General features: G+C 39.0%; 1 protein-coding gene across 1 annotated transcript; it reads left to right on the forward strand.

The window, feature by feature from the left end:
• Positions 1–4,084: 4,084 nt before the first annotated feature.
• LOC110945063 (pyruvate decarboxylase 1) lies at positions 4,085–6,635 on the forward strand. Its single transcript, XM_022186704.2, has 5 exons — positions 4,085–4,903; positions 4,986–5,149; positions 5,213–5,863; positions 5,948–6,254; positions 6,344–6,635. The coding sequence occupies exons 1-5, from the start codon at positions 4,388–4,390 to the stop codon at positions 6,512–6,514; spliced, it is 1,809 nt and encodes a 602-aa protein (XP_022042396.1). The 5' UTR covers positions 4,085–4,387; the 3' UTR covers positions 6,515–6,635.
• The last annotated feature ends 19,678 nt before the right edge of the window (positions 6,636–26,313 follow it).

Consider the following 26,313-nt stretch of genomic DNA (forward strand, 5'->3'; position numbering starts at 1 on the left):
CAAACGCAACGCAAACTCCAAACGCAGTTACCTATATATATAAATACATATTATACTACTAGTTATATATATATTATAATTATCTATGTGTTAAAACTCGCTTAAACGCTCAAACGCTAACCCGACTTATCACGATAAAACACTTAAAGTTGGAAATTATAAAACGCCAAAGCTTAGCCGCCCGAATGGGCCATCCGCCCGGATGGGTCTTACCCATTCGGATGGAGCCCATCCGTCCGGATAGAGTCCATCCGGATATGGCCATTCGAACACAACACAAGACCTCACCCCTCAACTATAAATAGAGGCCTTGTGTCTTCATTTCAACTCTTCTAGTCCTCTCATCCGCTCTCAGAGATTTCGGCTGCGAATCAAGACTTGTTGTAAGCATTCACTTCGATTTCAATCTCAATTCCACTTCTACTCCATCTTCTTTCATCATAATCACAAGCACACACTACAACTTTTCTCGAATCACTGGTTTAGACATCTCGAAGATGGTTTCCGCTCGTTTTGCTTAGGAAAACTGCTGTTGAGCATCACTCAATCGAGATTGAATCAAGTTTTCAAAGAAAAGTCACCTTTATCAACTTGTTTATGAACTCCTCTTTGATTTTTATGCAATATTGGTGGAATCGGAAATCCGTCAGACTCTCGACACCTCTCGTTGTCGAAGAGCCGGCTCTAGGGTTGATTTCCACCAATGAGATGGTCTGATTAACGGGCCAGACATGAATACCCGTCAAGAACAACGCATTCGGCCGAATGGGTTATGCCCATCCATCCGAATGGACTTGGCCCGGTATTCTTTGTTGACTTAATTCCGTTATCGTGCCCGTCTTCATTAAGTTAAACATTTTTAATCAAAACTTTAACAATTTTGACGGTTCGCAAACAATCACAGTCCATCCGTCCGAATGGACCATGTCCATCCGTCCGGATAGACTATGTTACCACTCCGAATCTTTTTCTTTCTGTTTTAAAACATCAGTTATACGCTAGATCGTTTTCATTCCAACAAGGTAGTCATCCGACCGAATGGACTATGCCCATCCGTCCGAATGGACTAAGCCCATCCGCCCGAATGGACAATGTCCATCCGTCCGAATGGACTAAGCCCTTCCGTCCGAATGGACAAAGCCCATCCTTCTGAATGGATTAAGCCCATCTGTCCGAATGGACTGTTGAACATTTAACTCGTTTTTCAATCTCACTCGACACTCCGATCTCGACCGCATCCGCACTTAGAAGACTTATGCTTCCATTCCCATGCGCAGGCTGACCCGGCGCTCCCTTCAATCCAATCCAGACCTTGTTTAGCTGTTAAACACACACTGTGAGTATACTTGACCCCTTTTCGCTTTAAAACGCGCCCTTTTGGGGTGTAACATACATTCATACCTAAACACACTTATCAAACACATTACATGCTCAAACTATTTAACACACGCGAATGACCAATATACATATTTACTCGTGATGCTTGATACATATGTGCTAGAACTTTTACTCGTTGATGTTCCACCTTAGCTAGTATGGTACTATAGTTCGACTCACACCCGACGGGGTCTAGTTAAGGGACTTCACACCTCTCCTTCGCAGTTATCTCAGGACTTAGCCCTAGTGTTTGTCTTGTTAGCATATATGTTGTGCTTGTATCTCGTTTATGTATGTGGAAATTCGCAACGCTTTTATCTATGTTACTATTATATCAAACCTGTATACTCGCCAATACATTTTGTATTGACATTATTTTAACGTATGTTGCAGGTTAATCGCAGGTTATCACGAATCAAGATTAGGAAGTCTAGAAACCCACTTAAAAATCTAAGTTTTCGGATTTGTATTGTTTGAGAGACATGGAATCTGTATGACTTTTTGTGAAATATTTGTTTATTAGTATGGGATAATGAACTTGTTAAATATTGTCGCTAAATTAGTCGTTATGGATTCTTTTGAGCAATCTGATTCGCTTAGTGCCGCGCCCCGATGATTCCGCCATCGGTTGGGGTGTGACAAATAGAATCCGAAGAAGTTACTAGAGTAGTAGAACTCCTTAGAATATCAAAAATCAACTCATGGAATCGAACATCTCGAGAAGTATACGTACCAGACGTATGGAGATCATAACATAGATAACCGAGATGGGTTGGAGCATAGCCAACAAAGATACAAGTAGTAGACTTGGGTGAAAGTTTATCCGCTGAGTATCACCAAGAAATGGATAACACAAACACCTAAAAGTGCGAAAAAGAGAATAATCGGGACGAGATCCAAATAGCACATCGTAGGGAGATAAGTGATGAAAAACCGGTGACGGTAACAGTTAATAAGAAAAACAGCAGTGGCATATGCATCATACCAAAATTTTTTGGTAACCGAGTATGAAACATTAAAGCTTGAGCTACCTCGGAAAGATGATGGTTTTGCGCTCAACAATCCCATTCGGTTGGGGAGTATATGGACAGAAATGTGATAAGCAATGCAAAAATCTGAAAGAAAACGAGCCATAGAACCACGAATGAGCTCAAGAGCACCATCACACTAAAGGTGTTTGATGGTACAGCAGAAGAGGTTTTCAACAAGTGGTTTGAAATGAAGAAAACAATCGACCGCTTGAGAACAACAAGTCAAAGGATACATCCGTATAAATCGACTAAAATCATGAATGAAAGTAATGAAATATCGGTATCCATCTCTAGACATAATCGGTGATGCTCCCCAAATATCACAATGTATAATGTGTAAAGATAAAGTAGAATGCGGTACAACTGATGTAAAAGGCAATCTAGTCGATTTTGAAACACTACAAGCTGTACAATGTGCGTGTGCGGGTTTGTTTGACAGATGTAAAAACGAACATTTTGACAAAACATCATTCAACGGATGACTCAATCGAGAATGCCAAGTTTCGCGAGAAACAAAATTGAAAGCAACAAGTGAATATAGCTGATGCGGACTACCACACGTACGATGAAGGAACTGTCCATTAAAAGTCTGAATAGACAAACAAGATATGAGAAAACAACTGTTATAGAATGATTAATCAGTCATTGAAGATTAAAAAGTAGTGACTTTAATATCATAGCCAATTGCAGTTTGGTAACTTCTGAACCAGTAAGAAACATTATAATGCTTAACTATTAAAGACAAATGTCTGATCAATTCAGATAAAAAGTCTTAACCATTCAGACTCAGTGTAATGCTTAACCATTCAGATCGCAAAACAAACAGCTTAAACCATTAAGTGTTAAGTGTTACCAGTAAAATGTCTCAACCATTAAAAGCTCATTAAAAACTTAAACAAACAACCTCAAAATAAAATTAAAAAAAACTCATTAAAAACTTAAACAAACAACCTCAAAATAAAAAATAAAAATTTAAACTTATTGTTTGGTTATTTTGTGAAATTTATCAATGATGCTACGTGTATGTTTTATGACCCCACTCCGGGGTTCATTCTAGACGTCTCTCGTTCACGAGGAATCTTCTCCTTTTCATTTAGTCAAGTCAGGTGCAAAATGCTTATTGAGCACTGAACACAAATTTGTGGTGCTGTTGTTGTTATTAGAATAGTCCAGTTATGTAAACTCAAATCAAAACTTGTTATACAACAAATCATATTATATTATGAGCAAAGTTTATATTATGAGAAAAGTTATAATTTTTGGAATATGATACGACTGTAAAAATGATCCCTAAGGTTTGGTCACGTTTGTCATTTTAATCTAAAACTAAGACCTTTTGAATCTGGGTTCTTATGGTTTCAGTTTTGTTGCCATTTTCATCCAAAAGTAAAATCAGGTCAGATTTTTCAGTTAACATCCAGTTTTTTTTCTTCCCTTTTAATAAATGACAAAATTGTCAGATTTTTTAATTTGTTATAATAAAACATTAAAATACAATTTTGCCGTTCATTAAAAGAGAGGAAAAGGACAAAAAAAACTGGATGTTAACTGAAAAATCTGATCAGATTTTAATTTTGAATGAAAATAACAACAAAAGTGAAACACAGCGACTCAGTTTCAAAGGGTTTGAGCTTTGTATTAAAGTGGGAAAAGTAACCCAACCAATCATTTTAGCAGTTTAATTTTTTTTTTTTTTTTTTTTTTGAAAGGTGTAGTAAAAGACAAAACATCATGAATGAATTAGAAAGATATTTTATGTTATAAAAAAAAAAATATTATAAATTATTTTACCAGCAAAGCATAATTGACGGTTTTCCAGTGTTTGAGAAAGCATTCCGCATATTGTATTCATCGGAGTATTTAACCTCATACCCAACTATATATATCCCTGGGTGCATCAAAATGAATACAAACCAGAAACTACAATCCCATCCACTTCTCTTTCACACATTATAACAGGACACGTGTCAACCTTGAAGATGGACACCAAGATCGGTTCAGTGCAAGCCGTTGTCCCAAACGGCGACGTATGCTGTCCTCCACACAGTGGCGTTTCCCCGGTCCAGACGTCAACCGTTCCATTCAACTTCTCTGAGGCGACACTGGGCCGTCACCTGGCTCGACGACTCGTACAGATCGGAGTCTCTGACGTCTTCTCTGTTCCCGGTGACTTCAACCTGACTTTGCTTGACCACCTTCTCGCTGAGCCTGGGCTGAACCTGGTGGGGTGCTGCAACGAGCTCAACGCTGGATACGCCGCTGACGGTTACGCTAGGTCCCGCGGCGTTGGCGCCTGCGTTGTCACCTTCACCGTCGGTGGTCTTAGTGTTCTCAATGCCATAGCTGGAGCTTACAGTGAGAATCTACCGCTTATTTGTATTGTCGGTGGACCCAATTCTAATGACTACGGTACTAACAGAATCCTTCATCATACCATCGGATTGCCGGATTTTAGTCAAGAGCTTCGTTGCTTCCAGACCGTCACTTGCTACCAGGTACGTATTATTGATTTGGTATTTGGGACATTTGATCATTGAAGGTTTTTTTTTTAAGTTTATTAGTAGTTTTTAATTGTAGGCTGTGGTTAACAACTTGGAAGATGCACATGAACTGATCGATACCGCGATTTCCACTGCTTTGAAAGAAAGCAAGCCGGTTTACATCAGCATTAGCTGTAATTTACCTGCTATTCCTCATCCTACTTTTAGCCGAGAACCGGTTCCGTTTTCGCTCTCGCCCAAGTGAGTAATCTCATTCACTATTAATCACAATTCATTTCATTTTTTAACTCTCGGATGTTGTAGGTTGAGTAACGAGATGGGTTTAGAAGCAGCAATCGAGGCTGCAGCGGAGTTCCTGAACAAGGCGGTCAAGCCAGTGATGATTGGCGGTCCCAAAATGCGAGTTGCGAAAGCGTGCGAGGCGTTTGTTGAAATGGCTGACTCATGTGGCTATGCGGTTGCTGTCATGCCATCAGGGAAAGGGCTAGTTCCGGAACACCATCCGCATTTTATTGGGACATACTGGGGTGCTGTAAGCACACCTTTTTGTGGAGAAATTGTAGAATCTGCTGATGCTTATTTATTTGCCGGACCTATATTCAACGATTACAGCTCTGTGGGTTACTCTCTACTTCTCAAAAAGGACAAGGCGATCATCGTGCAGCCTGATCGCGTAGTGATCGGTAACGGGCCAACGTTTGGTTGTGTGTTGATGAAGGATTTCTTGGTCGGTTTGGCAAAGAGACTTAAGAAGAACACGACTGCGTATGAGAATTACCATAGAATCTATGTCCCTGAAGGGCATCCGGTGAAGGGTGATCCTAAGGAAGCATTGCGGGTTAACGTTCTGTTTGAACACATACAAAATATGTTGTCTGGTGATACCGCTGTGATTGCTGAAGCCGGAGATTCCTGGTTCAATTGCCAGAAGCTAAAACTCCCAAAAGGATGCGGGTAAGCATCAACAAATCAAGAATTCAAGATTAATCGTTGATTAATGGTAGCTTTAACAATTTGATGTTTGAATCCTGCGTACAGGTACGAGTTCCAGATGCAATATGGATCAATCGGGTGGTCAGTTGGTGCTACACTTGGGTACGCACAGGCTGCGACGGATAAACGAGTGATTGCTTGTATTGGTGATGGAAGTTTCCAGGTTACAGCACAAGATGTGTCAACGATGATCCGGTGTGGGCAGAAAACCATAATTTTCCTGATTAACAACGGTGGGTACACGATTGAAGTGGAGATCCATGACGGGCCTTACAACGTGATTAAGAACTGGAACTACACTGGTTTTGTTGATGCGATCCACAATGGTGAGGGCAAGTGCTGGACTAGCAAGGTAATTGGATTAAAAACCAAACAAATGGATCATGTAACAATCAATAATGAAAATTAATAGAACCATTTTGTTTATGAATGAATGTGTAGGTGTTTTGTGAAGAAGAACTTGTTAAAGCAATCGAGACGGCAACCGGAGATAAAAAGGATTGCTTGTGCTTCATTGAAGTGATTGTTCACAAGGATGATACCAGCAAAGAGTTGCTTGAGTGGGGTTCAAGAGTCTCAGCTGCCAATAGCCGTCCTCCAAATCCTCAGTAATGCTACCAATATTAGGATATATGGTGTGAGATGATCGAACATTATGATGTAAAATGTTTTCAGAATCTGTATTATGATATATTGGAACATTATGATATGCATGCGTTATTTTGAAAACCAACAAGTGTTATGATGTAAAATATTAAGATACAAGTTGGCCTTAACGTTACACTGCGTACGCGATTTGCGTTCCGCATGTTATAATCTGCCGAATTATAAACCCGCATGTTATAAATTATAAACCCACATGTTATTGAAACATAAACCCGCATGTTATACAAACTCTGAAGGATTCCAAACCCGGAATGAACCCAAACCCGGAAGGATCCCAAACCCAGAAGTATCACAAACTCGGAAGCATTTAGAACATGCGGGTTTATTTTTTTTTTGTAAAATGCGGGCTTATAATCTATAACATGCGGGTTTTTTTTGGCGGATTATAACATGCGAAACGCATCCAATTGTACAGTACACTTTCTCTTAAGATATATGCGTTAGTTTCAAAACCAATATATTATGATATATGGTGTGAGGTGATCGAAGGTACACTAGTTCACTACTTTATGATGTAAAATATTTTTCTTCTTTTTCTTTTTTTATTTGTGAAATCAATAATTTTTGTTGTCTAGTGTCATGGGCTCGTTTATAATTATATATCTATTAAAAGAAAAAGAAAAAGGTTGATTAATAATTTCTCCTTACGGATTGATTGTTTGGTTGTCAAAATTGTCTTCTACTGTGCAACTTAGTGGATTTGCCTTTAAATCGAGTTTATGGTTGTGAAAATTACTCTGTGGTGGACCCAAGATTTTCTTACGGAAAGATTTTAGACCCTTAGGTATATGAAAAAAATTTCGGTTCATATCGGGCCGTGTCAGGTCGGTTCATGTAAAACAAAATAATATCAAGCTAAAATTTATAATTATCAAAAACAGGTCTAAATGTTATTACAAGCATATTTAAAATGTGGTCTTACGTGTTTTTATTTTTCAAAATCTATACAAACATCATTTAAAGCTACTTTTTTAAGGAAGTCTTTCTCTATATAACATATACAACTAATTTTTAACAGTAAACACTTAAACCATCATCAACAGATTTCATAATTTTTAACTTTAAAATCATGCCCAAGTTTTAATTGTTGATTTCTTGTAACTAATGATTTACACACTAAATTTTTACTAAAACAACAAAATCAGCCAACTAAAGTTTCAAAAAACAACAAAACAACTAAAATTTCAAACATTTTTAACAATTTTATTTCTCCTAGAAATCCAAATAAAATAATAAAACAAAATATTTTTCTTCTTCTTTTTATTTATTTATTTGTGAAATCAATAATTTTTGTTGGCTAGTGTCATGGGCTCGTTTATAATTATATACTATTATTTTGCAATATGTTAGTGCAATGTGGAGTTGTAAGTGTAGCTTTAGTTGTGGTTTATGCTATTTTTAGTTGTACCCTTTCTTTGGTTATTTGTATATTATTTATAAATTTATATAATATTAATTTGGAACATTTGTATGCATGTTTGGTTGTAAATTGTGCCTTAATCAAATAATGGTTTCATTACCTTAACAAATTCAATCTGTTTTGTATGCATGTATGGTTGTAAATTGTGCTTAAGTGGTTGTATCCTAATCAAATAATGGTTTCATTATCTTACCATATTCAATCAGTTTGATCCATTCAAAGTTGTGGTGTTTTATTTGTAAATTATTCTTATTTATAATAATCTAATTAATTTAGCCAAAATCTTGTATAAATATAATTTGCAACATATTGATGCAATGGTTGTTGTAATGTATGCATTATGGTTTTTATAGTGGTAATGATATATATTATATATAGATTACAATGAACCTGTCAAACGGGAAAAAATAAATGCGGGTTCATCGTAATGCGCGAGTGCTAGATGAACTTAGTTATTTTATTCTATGTTTTACGTTTCGATTTAATTTTTTCACATTAACACACCGCAACTTTAGTATCGGTGGTCGCTGACAGTAGTGTTGCATTAATGCTCGCCCCCGCCGCAACGCGGGGCTACTTAATACTAGTTATATATATATTGAAAGAGTAAGAAAAAGGTTGATTAATAATTTCTTCTTACGGATTGATTGTTTGGTTGTCAAAATTGTCTTCTACTGTGCAACTTAGCGGATTAGTCTTTAAAAATCGAGTTTATGGTTGTCAAAATTGTCTTCTACTGTGCAACTTGGCGATTTTGTCTTTAAAAATCGAGTTTATATGTTCAAATGATTATCCCTTTTTTTATACATATTTCCGAGTAAAACCCCTTTCATATCCACGCAGATGGCTTGTTTGCCATAATATAATTTAAGGTATAACTATTCGTGTGGTTAAATAGTCCAAGGGAAAATCCATTTTTATTTAAAGTAAATTGAAACATGTTATAAGATAAAAATCAAAAACTACATAATACAAACATGTAACGTTTTAAACTTATATCCTCAAGGTGTGATTAGCGTATAGGGATGGCAATGGACCGGGTTTGGGACGAGTTTAGGTAATCCTAAATCCAAACCCGGTTTGATAACTGTCCCAAAGCCGTCCCAAAACCAGTCGAGTTTCTAGCGAGTAAATACCATCGAGTATACCAACAGGTTTCGGGTAAACCAGTTATCTAAAAATATTACCTGTTGGGTATACGCAACCCAAAACCAAACGAGTATCTATTGGATGACTAATAAACAGTTACATTTACTATTAAAACCATATGCACTATTGTGCAACCAACTCTAATTCGAATGAAAGCTCATCATTATTGCATAGTATGATACATGCAAAAAATTATACACGGAAAATTTGTGATGTTGTGAATGTTGGAAATCTTTGAATAATGAAACGTAATTCTGCAGAAGGCTCTAAACGATAATGTTCATAAATGAATTGATGATTACAGATCTGGTAATACCGCTGTATATATACATACAAACATAGGGATATATAATTATTTTGTAACTACCCTATAATATAAAAATAAAAATAATAATAACTATATCTAGCTTATCTATATTTGTATACATATAATGCCGGACATATATGTATACTTATACGTCTAACACCCTCCCGTAAGCTAGATTACTTCAAGTGACATGCGAAGAAGCTCTTTAAGTCTAATGAAGTCCCTTGGTTGTAATGCTTTTGTCATAATATCAGCTATCTGATCCTTCGTTGCACAAAAGATGACATTTAATTCCCTTTTCTTGACAAGATCTCTGATAAAGTGATATTTAACCCTTATATGTTTGCTCTTTCCATGATAAACAGGATCCCTAGCCAAACATATTGTGGACTTATTGTCACAGTATAAAGGAATTGAGGAATCGTTATTTTCTTGCAGATCATCCAAAATTCCCTTGATCCATAAAGCCTGACAACCTGCTAATGATAAAGCCATGTATTCTGCTTCCGTTGAAGATAAAGCCACTACCTTTTGTTTCTTTGACCGCCATGAGATGGGACCTGAACCTAAATGAAATATATATCCGGAGGTGCTCTTACTATCATCCATATCTCCTGCATAGTCACTATCACTAAAACCTACAAGAACTTTCTTTCCTCCTTTGGAGTATGTAATTCCTTGATTTTGTGTTCCTTTGGTGTATCTAAGTATTCGTTTAGCTGCTTCCCAGTGATTCCTCCTTGGACTTTCCATAAATCTGCTAACTTTGCTGACCGCAAACATGATGTCTGGTCTCGTGTTGGTAAGGTACATCAAACTTCCTATTAGGCTTCGATACACCCCTTCGTCTACAAACTCTTCTGGGTCATCCTTTCGTTCTTCTCCTTGTTTAATGTATCCTTGAGGTTGTTCTATGTAGACTTGTTCATTCAGTTTTCCATTTAGAAAAGCTGTCTTAACATCCATTTGATGAAGATACCATCCATAATGTGCAGCTAGAGCTAACACTATCCGAACTGTTTCGAATCTTATTACGGGTGCAAATACTTCTTGATAATCTATACCATATTTCTGCCTGTATCCTTTTACTACTAATCTGCCTTTGTATTTGTCTACATTTCCCTTTTCATCATATTTTGTTTTATAAATCCACTTCACTCCTATTGGCTTCTGATGTTTTGGTGGATCCACCAGTATCCAAGTGTGATTTTTATTAATGGAGTCCATTTCCCTGTCCATTGCTTCTATCCATTTTGCATCTTTACTTGCTTCTTCATAACTCGTCGGAACCGTACTTGCATAGAGAACAAAATTCACTACTTGATTTTGGTTATATTTCTGTAACACCTCTGCATTCGAGAGTTTTCTAGTATTGCGATATACATTCCTAATGCTTTTAGTTTTAATGACTTCGTTTTCTGAATCTGTAGATGAAGTGTCACCATTGTTTTGTTGATCTTGATCAGCACCTTGTTGTTGTGCTTCATCTGTCCCCGAGTCACTACAAGCTTGTTGATCATTATTGGTATCTTCTTGATTTTGTTCTCCATTTATGTTATCTATTGTGAGGTGTCACACCCCGATTTCCACGTGTATCACCGGTGGGCCCGGTGGGGGATTACCATGACGTAGTTGGCAACAATATAGTCAAACCATAATATATAAATGCACAGCGGAAGCATAAAGATATAATTCAACCATTTACTGTAATATCCAAATGTATCACAAGTAGTTGAATAGTATCCACAGGATGGATCAAAATAAAATAAAATGTCGTTCAACAGATAAGACATCAAGCTTGCGAGACTTCTTAATGATGCTATGGAGCTAATGCCAGCCAATTACGTGTAGTACCTGCACTTAATCTTTTTGGGAAAATACGTCAGTTTACACTGGTAAATACGATCAACTGACTCATTTTGTAAATGATTGAAAATTGGTTTAGATGCACGAGGCATAAACATGTTTGTTTAACTTGGGAAAATTATTTAATATTATAATCTTGTGAACGAATTACATGTTCCTTCTTTGCGTTCAGTAGCCGGATCGTGCCGGGTTAAAGATCAATAGACACACCACATTTGCGTAAAACCGAGGCGGGTAAACCATCGGCTACGTCTTTTAATAGTATAGACATCATACCGGGTGTACGCCTACACCCGAGAGTCAAGGTCGTGGCCATTTCTTTGAATGATGCCAAGGATATCCGGGACATGGTCATTAACCCCCCAAAGGCTTTTAAGTAACAAGACTGTTTAAATGAGCCGATCAAACTATTCAATTAACCACCTAAACGATGGAATTATTTGATGCTCAATCAAGCGGTATTTTATATACCGTAACCCAAGCCCGTATAAGGGAAAATAAGTTAAAAGTATTTACCTTTGCAATGTATATTCCTTAATCAATTAAGTCACTGATATCTTTTACTGGGGCTCCTTATTCTGGAACGAAGGTTTTAAAATAACCTATTAGAATCCTAACGGGTCTTTTTATTAGCCGTAGCCTAGACCGGTTAGTTTCGAGGGATAGATATGGTTTAATCGCGTGAAAGGAGAAAACCGAGAATGGAATGTGATTCTGACCCAACAAGTTCGGAGACTTGTTTTATATGGGTTTAATATTCACACTCTGGATTTTGGGGTCGAAACGATATGGTTTGACCCGTATCGGCTAATTTATGTAAACTAGTTACATAAGCCGAACCGTGCGCGCAATAGGCGCAACGGGTAACCGTAGGAGTCCTACACTGTTTTCCTAAGTCAATATAATTTATAGAGGTTGTGGTATCAGTATGATACCTTCCATAATGCCCGTAACGAGTTTTAGTTCATTATATGCCCCGTAGGGGTTTTTCGATCATTTTAAAGACTTTTAAAAGGGATTTCTGAGTTCTATAGGAAACCTGAGTTTCCCGATCAGTTTAATAAGTTTAAAATATTTTATTTATTATTTAAAATCAGTAGCAACTGGAATCGGGTCAAAAGACCTTGTAGAACTCAAGTTTTGGCCGAAAAGGGCATATTCGGTATTTACCGAACCGTAGCCATAACCGCAGGTTATGAGCAGGTTAAAATTAATTAAAAATCTTTAAAAATCCCAAAATATTATTTTAATATAGTGGGTAAAAGTTTTGGTGACGGAATCTTGGTTTAGGTAGGCGTTATGCTAATTGCGCCGTTTATTACAAAAGTTTCTTATAAATGCGCTATTTAGCATAACTCCCATTCTAGACCTCGGATTGGCGTGAAACTTTAGGGACATGCTTAGAATTTAGTAAGCAAGGTTATGGTCCCTTTACATGTCCGAAATACTCGTTTTATTTTAAAAAGGGCGTTACGGTCAACTTTTAAGTAATTAACGGAAATGCGTAAAGGACTCGAATAAACAATGAACCGGTCACAGAGGGTGATACCATCATGTGACCTGGTCCTAAGAGAGTCCTAAGGCATATCTACATTGTACTAAAACGGGTCAGAACTGGAGTCAAAGCAAAAGTCAAACTTTTGCGACATTTGGCTCCGAACCGGGTCAATATAGCCAATGGCCGAATCAAACGAGCGTAAACAAGTTTATATATTTTGTTGGTGCAGTTGTCTGTCGACTACATCTTAGTTCGAGTCTTAGGACAGGGTTGTTCGTATTGTATATGTGTTAGGACCGCTTATAGGGTAAATGAGTCGGACCGCTTTTGTGACATTTAAGTGGACCGCCCATATGTCAACTGGTAGGTTCGCTCATATGGACATGTCCATATGAGTGGTTCCTGACTCCTATATATAGGTGTCATATGGGTGGTTCCAGAAGTGAGTAGTGTATGTGTGTGTTTTCCAAGGTGTAAAGGCTAAGCCCTGTCCGATTGTCTCCACGAGCTTGTAAACTGTTATAGAATCAATAAAGGAGACATTAAAGTGTGAAATCAAGCTTTACGAAGACTAATTCAATGAATTCCGCCTCTGGATTAGTCTAAGACCTCTTCTGATCAACTCATCGGGTCAGCAAACGATCTTACATGTGGTATCAGAGCTCAGGAGGAAGAGTTCTTGCTGTTTAGCTCGATTTTCGCTCGAAACTCTCACTTCTACACCTTCTTTTTCTGATTCGGAAAGATTTCACGGTCGGAATTTGATCAAAATCTCAGGGATTGTGCGAAATAGTACCGTGACAAACCCTGGAAAGTTTCAGATCAAAATTCAAAGTTTTTAGGGGTCAAAATGATGTTTGAAAGTGGACCGTGTTTCTGAACATTGTTGGAACCGCTCGAAATTTTGGTCTGGAACCGCTCGAAATTACGTTTGGAACCGCTCATCCGGACAGAACTTGAACCGCCCATTCGGTCGAGTTGTTCTTGGACCGCCCATTTGGACATCTTTGGACCGCTAATCTGTACATTTGAGAACCGCTCATTCGGTCGAATTGTCCTTGGACCGCCCATTCAGACATAGTTGGACCGCTGATCTGTAAATTTGAGGACCGTTAATCTGAACATTTGACAACCGCTCATCCGGTCGATTGACTTTGGACCGCTCCAAATTCACTGTGTGAACCGCTCATACGGACGAATCTTGGACCGCTTATTTGGTTTAGTGGTTGGAATCGCTCATTCAGACAACGTCTTGAATCGCTTATTCGGACCAACTTGAACCGTTCGAACAGACTTTGTCTAGACCGCTTATTCAAACAAAGTCTGGACCACTTATTTGGGCTGATTGTGAACCGCTTATTCGGAAAGTTTGTTTGGACCGCTTATTCGACAAACTTGTCTGGGCCGCTTATCTGACAAATTGTTGATTCGTCTTTGTGATCACTAAAGATTTGTCGGAATTTTCGGTAAAATGACAAAGAGGTTTGATGTGCAGGAAAACAATGATCTTGAGAGAATGAATAGTTGGTATCGAGGATATTTTAGTAGTTCTTATCAGAAAATATCAAAAGAAATTTGGTATGAACGTTTCAAAAGCTTTTTGAGTAAGAAAGATGAAAAATTGGATGATCTGGAGAAACGTTTTGATCGTTTAATAGACTATTTGAAGGAAAATCAAATAGTGATCTCAGAAGCTGAGATGGTATCAAAGTTCGCTAATGGTTTATCAGTTGAATGGGATGATGTTTTGAAAAATTTGAAAGAAAATTCTAATTTTTCAAAATTAACTTTACATAAATTCATCGGCGAACTTAAAAATCACGATTATGAGAATTATCAAAAGAAGAGAGAATTATTGGATAAGATGAAAATAAATTTGGAAGATTTGAATTTAGAAGTGATAAAAGAAATAAACAAAAGAATCAATTTTTGTTTGGGAACAAAAAGAAAGTCGGTTTATGATATGAAAAGAGGCTGTTATATCGATGATAATAGAAATCCTCTTGATCTTGTTACAATCTTTGGTGCAGGTACATACAAGATAGAGAAAGAACAAGTGCCGAAGGTTGAAGAATCTGTGAAAACAGTATGCTTCGAATGCGACAACTTTAAGACTGATAATGACAAACTTGTCAAAGATGCGGAAAGTTTGGCATTGGAAATCAAGAAGTTGAGAGAAGAGAAGCAGGATGATGAAAAACAGATTCTTATGATACAAGAAAGTTGTGAGAAGTTGAAGGCAGAAAATGACAAACTGTTGGGTGGTTTGGACAGTTTGACATTTGAAAACAGGAAGTTGAAAGAAAATATAAAGGTTTTTGAAAACAAACAGAAATCGTCAGAAGATGAGGATTTCTGGATCAAGCTTGAAAACAAAAACCTGAAAGCCAGTGAATCAAAATTTCAGGAACAGATAAAAATTTTGGAAAATGAAAAGACTGTTCTTGAAAATTTGAAAAATGAAAATGAAAAAACAATCAAGTCTCATCTTGAAAAAATCTCTCGGCTTGAAAGTGAAGCTGAGAATTCAAGAGTTAAGATCGAAGAACTTGAAAAGAAATTGATCGGTTTTGTGAAGTCATCTGACAAGTTGAATATTCCTTGTCCAAAACCAATCAACTCTGTTCCAATAAGTGACTGTGTCACAAACTTTGACTCTGTCAAAGTTGAAGATTGTGATGATGCATCCGATGATGAAAATATTAAAAAAGAAAAACAAAAATTGGTTTTAAATTTGAAAGAAAAATTTCAGAAAACTGTTTTGCAATTGACCGAAAAAGGTGAATGTTCTAAGCAAAAGCCTTTGAAGAAGAAAGCAGAACAGAAACAAAAAGATAATAAAAGTTCATCGGATCGATCATCCAATCAAAAACAAAATTTACAAAAAATAAAAAATGAAAATTCAAAAATTGTTGGTAATAAGTGGTGCAGGTCGGACCACAGTGCTTCAAAGCCAAATCCAGCATGTTTGAGAAAAGAATATCACCAAGCCAAACAATGCTTTGATCTGAGCGTTTGGACTCAAAATGGTGATAGGTACGATAACAGAGTGTGTTACAGCTGCGGATATCATGGACACATTGCTGTTAACTGCCGGTATTGGAGTTATGAGACCAGGAGGTGCTTTAATTGCAACATCAAAGGTCACATTGCCAGAGATTGCCCAAGGAAATCTAGTGAAAGATTGAGGGTTAATTCTCAGAAAATGGCAAAGATTCCAGTCAAAGTCAAGCCCCAGGAACAGAAGGCTCAGAAACCTAAAGTTCCAGTACAGTCAACTCAAGAAAAGAAAGTAAAACTTTCACAGGGGCAAAAAGACAGACTGAGGAAAAAGAGAAAGAAGGCGAGAGAATATCTTGAGAAGATATTGTCCTCGGGTTCACGGGACAAAAAGAATAACAGTTCTGATGAATCTACTCTCTCATCTGCAAAGTTGAGCAAAAAGAATTCATCAGATACAAATCTGAGGACGAAAGAGGAAAAGAAAAAGAAGAAAAAGGTCGGCGATGAATCTGACAGGTCAAAGTCGGACAAGCCACCTTCAGGCAATGATTCTGGTTCGTTAAAACCAGAGGAGCCTTTGGTTGAGGTAAAAAAGAAGAATTCAGGTTTAGCAATGGATGATGCAAATTTTCCACCATTGTTGAACAAGAATTCGAAATCACCCAAGGACCGTCAGGCTTGGGTGAATCTGTTTAAATGAAAAACCTGACTTGCCGGAGATCCCAAGATGGTATCGTGGATCATGAATCGGCACATTTCTTGAGAAATTTCACTTTGGTGATTTTTCGCCTCGTACGTGGTAAATCAGGGACATTAATTTGTACTTGATTTTCTACTGATGGTTTATGATCAAACTGGAAATGTTAAATCTTTAAAAGGTTTGAAGAAAACAAGATGATGAGATAACCCCGAACCTACAAATAGTTGGAACACAAACTAATTTTCCGGAAAAACCATTTTGATTAAAACAAACTTAAGTGTTTTGAAATCATAATGGGAAAATAGTTTGTTGTGAGGGGGAGTTCTGATTGTTTTTTTGCACGAGAATGGTGAATTGAGGTGATTCACATAATGTTGTCATATTTCTTGTATAGTTTGTTTTCAATTCTTTTTCCTCGGAAAATCAAAATTGAAACATATTTTGATTTTAGGGGGAGTAAGAAAATTTTGAAAAATTTAAAAAAATTGAAAAATGAAAATGAGTTTTGTTGCAAAAAGAGGAGATGATAGTACATCGGTGGACTATCACAGCATGCTAGAGATTTGTAAAGACAAAATTGTTTTTAAACAAGTCTTACTAATGATGTGTCAGTAGGCTTCACACAGTTAGTAAATTGTATTCGAGATATAAACATAAGATCAAAACTTACTTATTTTGTGGGGAACACTACTTGGATATATAGGTAACCCCTGAAATCTCGTTTGAAAGGTTTCTTATTCTGGAATACTAGGTTCTTGTACTCAATTGATGTCTGGGGTATTATTCCGGGACTTCTGCTGAACGGTAGTTCTGACCTAGTCCCTGGCTAATACTTTCTTCATATGCTTGAAACATAGCATAAAGCCCTCAGCTGATTAGACAATAAAATTGATGATCAGTTGTTGTAGCTGAAAAGATCCTCTAAAGGGGACCCACTGCTAAGTCGAAGCTGATATCTCTCTGCTGAACGGAAGTTCTGACCTGAGATCCCTCAGTTCTCGCATTTTTCCCCTAATTTATATACAGATATCATTTGTAGTTATACTTACCTGTAGATCAGAATATTGGGATCTGGATACGGGAGTATATTCAAGAGGTGGGACACTCAAATAAGTTTAAGTTCTAAAACATTAAATACGTATCTTGAATCAATTGAAAATTTGTGTAGAGGTTTAAGTGGACAACAATACTGACAATCAGAAGTAAATTTGTTTTTAACATTTGCTGATTAATCAAGATCAACGGTGTTGGTGATATGTCTCAAAAACCGATATGATCCTCTTGCACAATCTCTCAAAAATAGTGTTCATTTCTGTATTGTTCAAAATTCAAAAATCCAAAAATATTGTATTTTTGTTTGATATTTGAAAACTACAAAAAGATTTTCGACAACAGAGTGTGAAGAACTGATTTTTGTCATTTTAAGTGTAAAACATGTTGAACTTGTGGTTTGAGAGAGAGTGTTAAATTGTGAAGATTTGAAATGCAAATTTGGTTCATTAACTTGATGAATAAGTTGAATGGTAACCTACAGTTTGATCTTCATAATTTTTCTTATATGATTTGCTGATTCATTAAGTTGAACTTCAAATTATATTAGTTTGTGATAGTGTGTTTGAGTTTTGCAGGTTTCTGATCCTGTTGCTACGAATAGCCAGGAGACACATCAGAACCAGAGAAGAGCTTAAACAGAGAAAGCCAGGAGTTGATTTCAATGGTGATAACGATTTCCAGACAGAGATCCCAGCATGATGATAGGGGGAGTCTGATGAAAGTTAGAGCCAGAGAATGATCCAGGCATGTGATTCCAAGAAGAAATTCTTGAAGAAAATTTGATTCCAGGCTGAGTTCCTGAAGAAGACCGAACAAGAGTGAAGAGCTGGAAATGATCAAAGACTCTCACTGAAGATTCCGTCAACATTCAAGGGGGAGTCTGTTGGTGCAGTTGTCTGTCGACTACATCTTAGTTCGAGTCTTAGGACAGGGTTGTTCGTATTGTATATGTGTTAGGACCGCTTATAGGGTAAATGAGTCGGACCGCTTTTGTGACATTTAAGTGGACCGCCCATATGTCAACTGGTAGGTTCGCTCATATGGACATGTCCATATGAGTGGTTCCTGACTCCTATATATAGGTGTCATATGGGTGGTTCCAGAAGTGAGTAGTGTATGTGTGTGTTTTCCAAGGTGTAAAGGCTAAGCCCTGTCCGATTGTCTCCACGAGCTTGTAAACTGTTATAGAATCAATAAAGGAGACATTAAAGTGTGAAATCAAGCTTTACGAAGACTAATTCAATGAATTCCGCCTCTGGATTAGTCTAAGACCTCTTCTGATCGACTCATCGGGTCAGCAAACGATCTTACATATTTATTATCATGTTTTATGAGTGTCTAAACAGGTTGCATATCGTTTATATTACAGATTATGCACAAAGTTGCAAAACGACTTTTTGTTGACTTTTTGGGTGCACGTTTGACTCGAGATTTGACATAGTTATAGTGGTGATCATGGGGAACCCTTTCAGAGGTTTATTACCCACATAAACACCAACAATTAACTACCTTTGATTCGACATAAGACTGAGCCATTAAGGATTTATCTTGAAGTCAAACCGTAGTTACGACGGTTTGATTTCTAGCTATATTACTAAGCAAACAAGACCATAAATGCTCTAAACAACTTACAGAAGCTTGAGCACGATTTGGGATGCTAGAAGAAGACTTGGGAGCTTCAGAAATGATCAGAGAATTGTGTTTGAGGTGTGTTTAAGTTGTGAACCATGAATGGCCTTTTATAGTGCAATGTATGCTCTTAGATGGTTACAACACACCCTACAAGTGAGTATGGATCAATGGCAGGTGTCCTTAGATGTTATGGGTCGAGTAGGGGGTGCCCATGCCTCACTTATTGCCCATTTGATCCTTCACAAGCTCAAAAGGCATGCAAGTTCAAAGTTTCTGCATCTGGGCGTCCCACGCGGCCCGCATGGACGAACCATGCTCTTTGTACGCGGGCCGCCTGAGTTCTAATATCAAACGCGTAAAAACAGATGGCTCGCGGCCCGCCTCAACTTAACCCAAATCCTAATGCGGCCCGCGAGAGGTTGATTTTTCAGGTTTTTAAAATCTTTTGTAATCATGATCAGAATCTGGTAATTAATAACGAAATCTTTCGTAATTATTAACCTGACCTTTCGGGTTTGAAGGGGTAACTTTGCGGTTTGGCCCTCGATTATTTACAACTAAGGGCCTCATGTTATTTACCCGCATTGTTAAGTCCCCGGTTAGTTTATTAATTATTTGGAAAGCCTTAACTTTCAGTGCTGACGCTTTTAGTCCTCCTCGTACGAATTTGATCGTAACTTTCTCGTTTTAAAACGGAACTTCGCGGAATTTATATATTATATTCTAGTGAGCGTATTTTACTGTTACAAAGCCTCGGGTACGTCAAAGGGTCACTCAGAGGTATAATTAACCATGTTGACACAGTTAACCCCTGTAGCTTGTAATCTCTCACTTTCTTCCGCGTGGTACGATCCATGATTTATTCGTTTGAAGGTACGAGCACCATTTAGGGTTACTATACAGTATACTTACCCTTGTTTGACATTTATAACCCTCGAATTTATATACTTTCAAGGTTTGTCAACGTTAGTCCTTTATCAAATATAATACATCACGTGTAAACTCAAGACACATGTCAATACATTATTGGACACAAAATTTCGAGGTATTACATCCTCACCCCCTTAAAATAAATCTCGACCCGAGATTCACTCAAATAAATAGGGATATTTTTCTTTCATCGTGGATTCAACTTCCCACGTGAATTCGGGACCTCTACGGGCATCCCATTTAACTTTAACTATCGGCACATGTTTTCTTCGGAGCTTTTTCACCTGTCGGTCTTCAATCGACAAAGGCTTCTCCACAAACTTCAAGCTCTCATCTATATGCACATCTGTGTGTGGAATCACTAATGATTCATCAGCGAAGCACTTCTTTAGATTGCAGATGTGGAACACGTTATGAATTCCATTGAGCTCTTCCGGTAAGTTTAATTTATAGGCAACTGACCCGACCCGTTCGATAACCTCAAAAGGTCCTATGTATCTCGGGCTCAGTTTACCCTTCTTACCAAAACGCATCACCCCCTTCCAGGGCGATACTTTTAGTAACACTTTTTCACCTACCTCAAAGTGAAAATCTTTACGCTTCGGATCAGCGTAACTTTTCTGCCTATCACGGGCAGCTTTGAGACATTCCCGGATCTGGACAATCTTGTCCATTGTCTCGAAAACTATCTCTGGTCCTGATAATTGGACCTCTCCCACTTCCGCCCAACAAACAGGCGATCTACACTTCCTACCGTATAATGCCTCGAAGGGCGCAGCCTTTATGCTGGTATGGTAGCTATTGTTGTAGGAGAATTCGATTAGGGGTAGGTTCTTATCCCAACTACCACCTAAATCGATAGCACATGCCCGCAGCATGTCTTCTAATGTTTGAATAGTACGCTTACTCTGACCGTCTGTCTGAGGATGGTAAGCCGTACTGAAGTTCAAACGTGTGCCCAAAGATTGTTGGAAACTCTTCCAGAAATGTGACGTGTACCTAGTATCCCTATCAGAGATAATAGATACAGGTATGCCATGTAAGGAGACAATCTTATCAACATAAAGTTGGGCCAATGTATCGGAGCTATAAGTCTCCTTGATGGGTAAGAAATGAGCTGACTTAGTCAGTCGATCGACTATAACCCATATTGTGTCGTTTCCTTTGCTCGTTTTTGGTAACTTGGTGATAAAATCCATAGTTACACACTCCCATTTCCATCCAGGAAGTTCAGGCTGTTGTAGCAAGCCAGATGGCTTTTGATGCTCAGCTTTGACTTGTGCACAAGTCAAGCATTTGGCTACATAGGCGGCTACAGACTTTTTCAAGCCTATCCACCAATAATTTGCCTTTAAATCCTGATACATTTTGTCTGCTCCAGGATGGACAGAATATTTGGAACTATGGGCTTCCTAGAGGATGACATCCCGTAATCCTCCATAAATAGGAACCCATATCCGTCCATTCAATCTCAAAAGTCCATCCTTGTGAAGAGTTAACTGCTCCTCAGTTACTCCTAACTTTTCCTTAGGATAATTAGCTTCCAACACAGCCTCTCGCTGTGCAGCTAATATCCTTTCAATCAAGTTGTTCTTTACTTCCATCCTCCTCGCATTGATTCGGATGGGTTTCATCCTTTCTTTCCGGCTCAAGGCATCAACGACTACATTCGCTTTGCCGGGATGGTACCTGATCTCACAATCATAATCATTCAGGGTCTCCATCCAACGGCGTTGCCTCATATTTAGCTCTTTCTGATTGAATAAATGTTGAAGGCTTTTGTGATCTGAATAGATCACAAACTTGATTCCATATAAATAATGCCTCCACAGTTTTAGTGCGAATACAACGGCACCCAGCTCCAAGTCATGGGTGGTGTAATTCTTTTCGTGCACCTTCAACTGTCGTGAAGCATAGGCAATCACCTTGCCTTTCTGCATGAGCACACACCCCATGCCAGTGTGTGACGCGTCGCAGTAGACTACGAACTCTTCAGTACCTTCCGGTACCGTCAACACAGGAGCGTTGCTCAATCTCTGTTTCAAAATGTCAAAGGATTCTTGCTGCTTAGGGCCCCAAATAAACTTTTCCTTCTTCTTGGTGAGAGAAGTTAAGGGCGCAGCAATCCTTGAGAAGTTCTCAATGAATCTTCTGTAGTATCCTGCCAATCCCAGGAAACTACGGATCTCAGTGGGCGTCTTTGGCTCTTGCCAGTTCATGACCGCCTCTACCTTAGCGGGATCCACCTGGATACCACGCTCACTTACGACGTGTCCTAGAAATTGGACTTCTCTAAGCCAGAATTCACACTTGGAGAATTTGGCATAGAGTTTCTCGCGATGTAGCAATTTGAGAATACATCGTAGGTGTTTCTCATGGTCAGCTTCGTTCTTTGAATAGATGAGAATGTCGTCGATGAACACGATGACGAATTTGTCTAAATACGGCTTACAGACGCGATTCATGAGGTCCATGAATGCAGCCGATGCATTTGTGAGCCCAAAAGGCATCACTAGGAACTCGTAGTGACCGTAGCGAGTCCTAAATGCTGTTTTGTGTACGTCTTCATCTCTGACCTTCAGCTGATGGTAGCCCGACCTCAAGTCGATCTTTGAGAAATAGCTAGCCCCTTGCAATTGATCAAACAAGTCGTCGATCCTTGGCAATGGGTACCTATTCTTTATCGTGACTTTATTGAGTTCACGATAATCGATGCACAGACGCATCGATCCGTCCTTTTTCTTCACAAACAGGACAGGTGCTCCCCAGGGAGACGAACTAGGCTTGATGAATCCTTTTGCTAACAGTTCATCCAGTTGGGTTCTTAATTCCTTCATTTCAGTCGGTGCCAGCCTGTATGGTGCTCTAGCAATGGGAGCTGCTCCAGGAATGATATCTATCCTGAATTCCACCTGCCTATCTGGTGGCAACCCAGGTAGGTCTTCAGGGAATACTTCTGGATACTCCGAAATGACAGGAATGTCCTCAATCCTTGGTTTGGGTTCTTCGATAATCACTTGCGCCATATAGATGACACAGCCTCTCTTTAAGCATCTTGAAGCTTTGAGCATGGACACGTTCTCGGGCAGTCCATACTGCGTATCCCCTCGAATGGTGAGTGATTCGCCAGTCGGGGTCTTTAGCACAATTTGTTTTCTATTGCAGACTATCTGGGCCTGGTTGTGCGCTAACCAGTCCATGCCCAGAACGATATCAAAACCAGCTAGATTAAAGGGAAGTAGAGATAGAGGAAAAGAATGGTTCTTAATGGATATAATACATCCCTCTAATATATTGGAGACGGTTTCGACAGAGCCGTCTGCTAGCTCTACCTCGTATTTTACATTTAGGGTTTTGACAGGCATACCCAATAGTTTGCAAAATTTTTGGTCTATGAAGGATTTATCAGCACCTGAATCGAACAGTACTCTTGCAAAAATATTATTCACGAGAAAAGTACCTGTTATTACGTTGTCGTCATGCAGGGCTTCCTTCACATCCATTTTGAAGACTCTGGCGTTATTCTTTTTGGGTTCGTCGGTCTTCTTGGCGAGTTTGGGGCAGTTGCTCCTGATGTGCCCCTTTTCACTACAGTTGTAGCAGGTCGCGTCCTTGATCTTCTTACAATCCACAGTCTTGTGGTCTTTAGACTTGCACAGTCCACAAGTGTGCGTCTTTGACTGGGATTGTGAGTTTGGCCCAAACCTGCACTTCCCAAAGTGGAATTTCTGGCAGTTCTTACATTTGGGCTTCTCCCCCGATCGTTGCTCATCCCTTCTCGTCTCGGTCCCTTTCTTGCCATCACCGTTTCCACGGTGTTTCTTTCCCGACCTTCGTGAGGTATCTTCCTCACGCTTTCTCTTTTCAGCCTCCTTGTTCCTCTGCGATCTCAGTCTGACCGCGTCCATCGTGAGGGACAAAGAGAGGTCAGTCACTGACCTGAAGGTCGTTGGCCGAGAGGCCTTTACACTAGCCTTTATCGCGGGTTCTAACCCCCCGATAAAACAAGCAATCCTCCTTGGTTCCGGGGTGACTAGATAAGGAACCAAGCGAGACATCGTATTGAAGCTCGTCAAATAGGCCTGGCAGTCCAGATTCGTCATTACTAATGACACAAAATCGGACTCTATTTTCTCCACCTCATGCTGAGGGCAGTAATTTTCCCTGATGAGAGAAACGAATTCCTCCCACGTCATGCTGTAAAGTACAGCTTTTCCTGAGGCCTGAACCAGCGCCCTCCACCAAGCTAGGGCCTCGCCCTTAAATGACTGTGACACAAACTTCACAACATCCCTTTCAGCGCAGCCACTGATGTCCACCACTGTGTCCATCTCGTCCAACCATGTCATACATTCGACAGCACCCTTCTCCCCCGTAAAGTCTCGGGGTTTACAAGATACGAAGTACTTGTATGTGCAGCCCCTGGCCCTGGAAGCATCGGTATACTCCCTCTCGCGACGAACACTATTCTCGTTTGACGAGTGGTTGTCGTCGTCTTTCTTGGGCTTGGATGAGTGGTTATCGTCATCCTTCTTTGGTTTGGATAGTGGTTTGCTGTGGGTTTTTGAGTGTGTCTTTGGCTTTGATGGTGGTTTGGAAACTGTTCTGCTTCGGGATTCTGTATATTGTCGATCCAGAGCTGCTTGCACAGCATTGTCGACAAGTGCTTTGAGTTGAGCGCCCGTTAGATTTATTTGGGCATTATCATACTCATCTTCATTTGTATGATTACTTCCTTCATTAGGATTCGCCATAGTAGCTTGTATCTGCTGCAGAAGATAATGAAAATTCTATTTAGGAGTTTGTCATTGAATTGTCTTTTATGGCAATTTATTAACCATGGCATTGAAGACCATATCTGGTTAATTTGTTACTCACTTTACATTTAGGATTTGAACATACTTATCCTAATCACAATTAATATTGCTAGTGGCATAAAAGCCTAGTCACGAGGACGTTATTTTAGTATTAGCCGAGATTACAGAGAATCACGGTATGAAGGTTTGAACCGTAGTCCTTTTACTCCTTCTGACAGGGAGTCCTAGACCACCACTGTCTTTTGTCTCATTATGACAACAATTATGGCCCATAGGGACTACATCACTAACGGATGTTTGATAATTCGGCCCTTAGGCACTACATCTCTAATGGATGTTTAACAAATGATCATCTTTATTGGTGATTTAACCCATGATTTATTATATCATTAATTTGGGCTTTGGAATCCTTTAAAGGATTCTTGTATAAGAATGACGTGTGTGACTTTAACGAATCACATTTGTCATGAATTGTTAACATGCTTACAGAGGTTAACAGGGAATCAGAATCTTTTAATTAGGTCTTACCATCTTGGCCGGATCTTAAAAGACACCTGGCTAGGTTTCACTCTAAGATTCTTTATTTTGGCCGATCAAATTAAAAGGAATGGTTTTGATTTATTTCATATATAGTGATAACAAAATGAAATTCATAATATAACATTCCATAATTTTAATACGATTACATACCGCCCTAAACGGGTCTTTTAAATAGTACATACCTTCATAGAGGTTTAAAATAAGTGACAAGTCCACGCAGGGACTAATACAAGATAAGTGTCCATGCAAGGACTAAAAGATAAGCCCACGTAGGGACTGAAATACGATAAATGTCCACGCAGGGACTTCTTTCAAAATAAATATTACATTAGAACATACTTAAGGACTAATGGTCACGTTTCTTCTTCTTGCCCTTTAGTAGGTTTGCTAAGCCCTTGAGGAATCCTCGGTGGCTCTTACGTTCTTCCTCGAATTCTCTCTCCACATGGCTCAAACGGTGGAGTATTTCTTCTTGTTCAGGAGGAGAGAAACGTGGTTGTGGCGCCTGTTGCGGAACTGGAGGTCTGGGAGGTATTGGATACCCATGAGCTGAGTAGTCCGGTGCTCCCATGTTCCCATGAGCTCCGTCGGGATATCGTGCATTATACCTGGCCGACACCACATATGGGTCGCGCTCATAGTTGTAGTTGTAATGTGCTTGCGATGACGGTTCGAACGGGTTGTAAGCCGTTGGACCCGTGTACGCAGGTATTGGGTGGTCATACCCAAAGGGTGGCGAAGTTGGTGCAGCTGGTGCGGAGTTCGCCTCCTGTACAGGACTTGAAGGTCCTTCTTCTTGTAGTGGCGGGTAGTGGCTACTACTAGAGTGT

The sequence above is a fragment of the Helianthus annuus genome, chromosome 1, assembly GCF_002127325.2.
Source record: "Helianthus annuus cultivar XRQ/B chromosome 1, HanXRQr2.0-SUNRISE, whole genome shotgun sequence".
Lineage (NCBI taxonomy): Eukaryota > Viridiplantae > Streptophyta > Magnoliopsida > Asterales > Asteraceae > Helianthus > Helianthus annuus.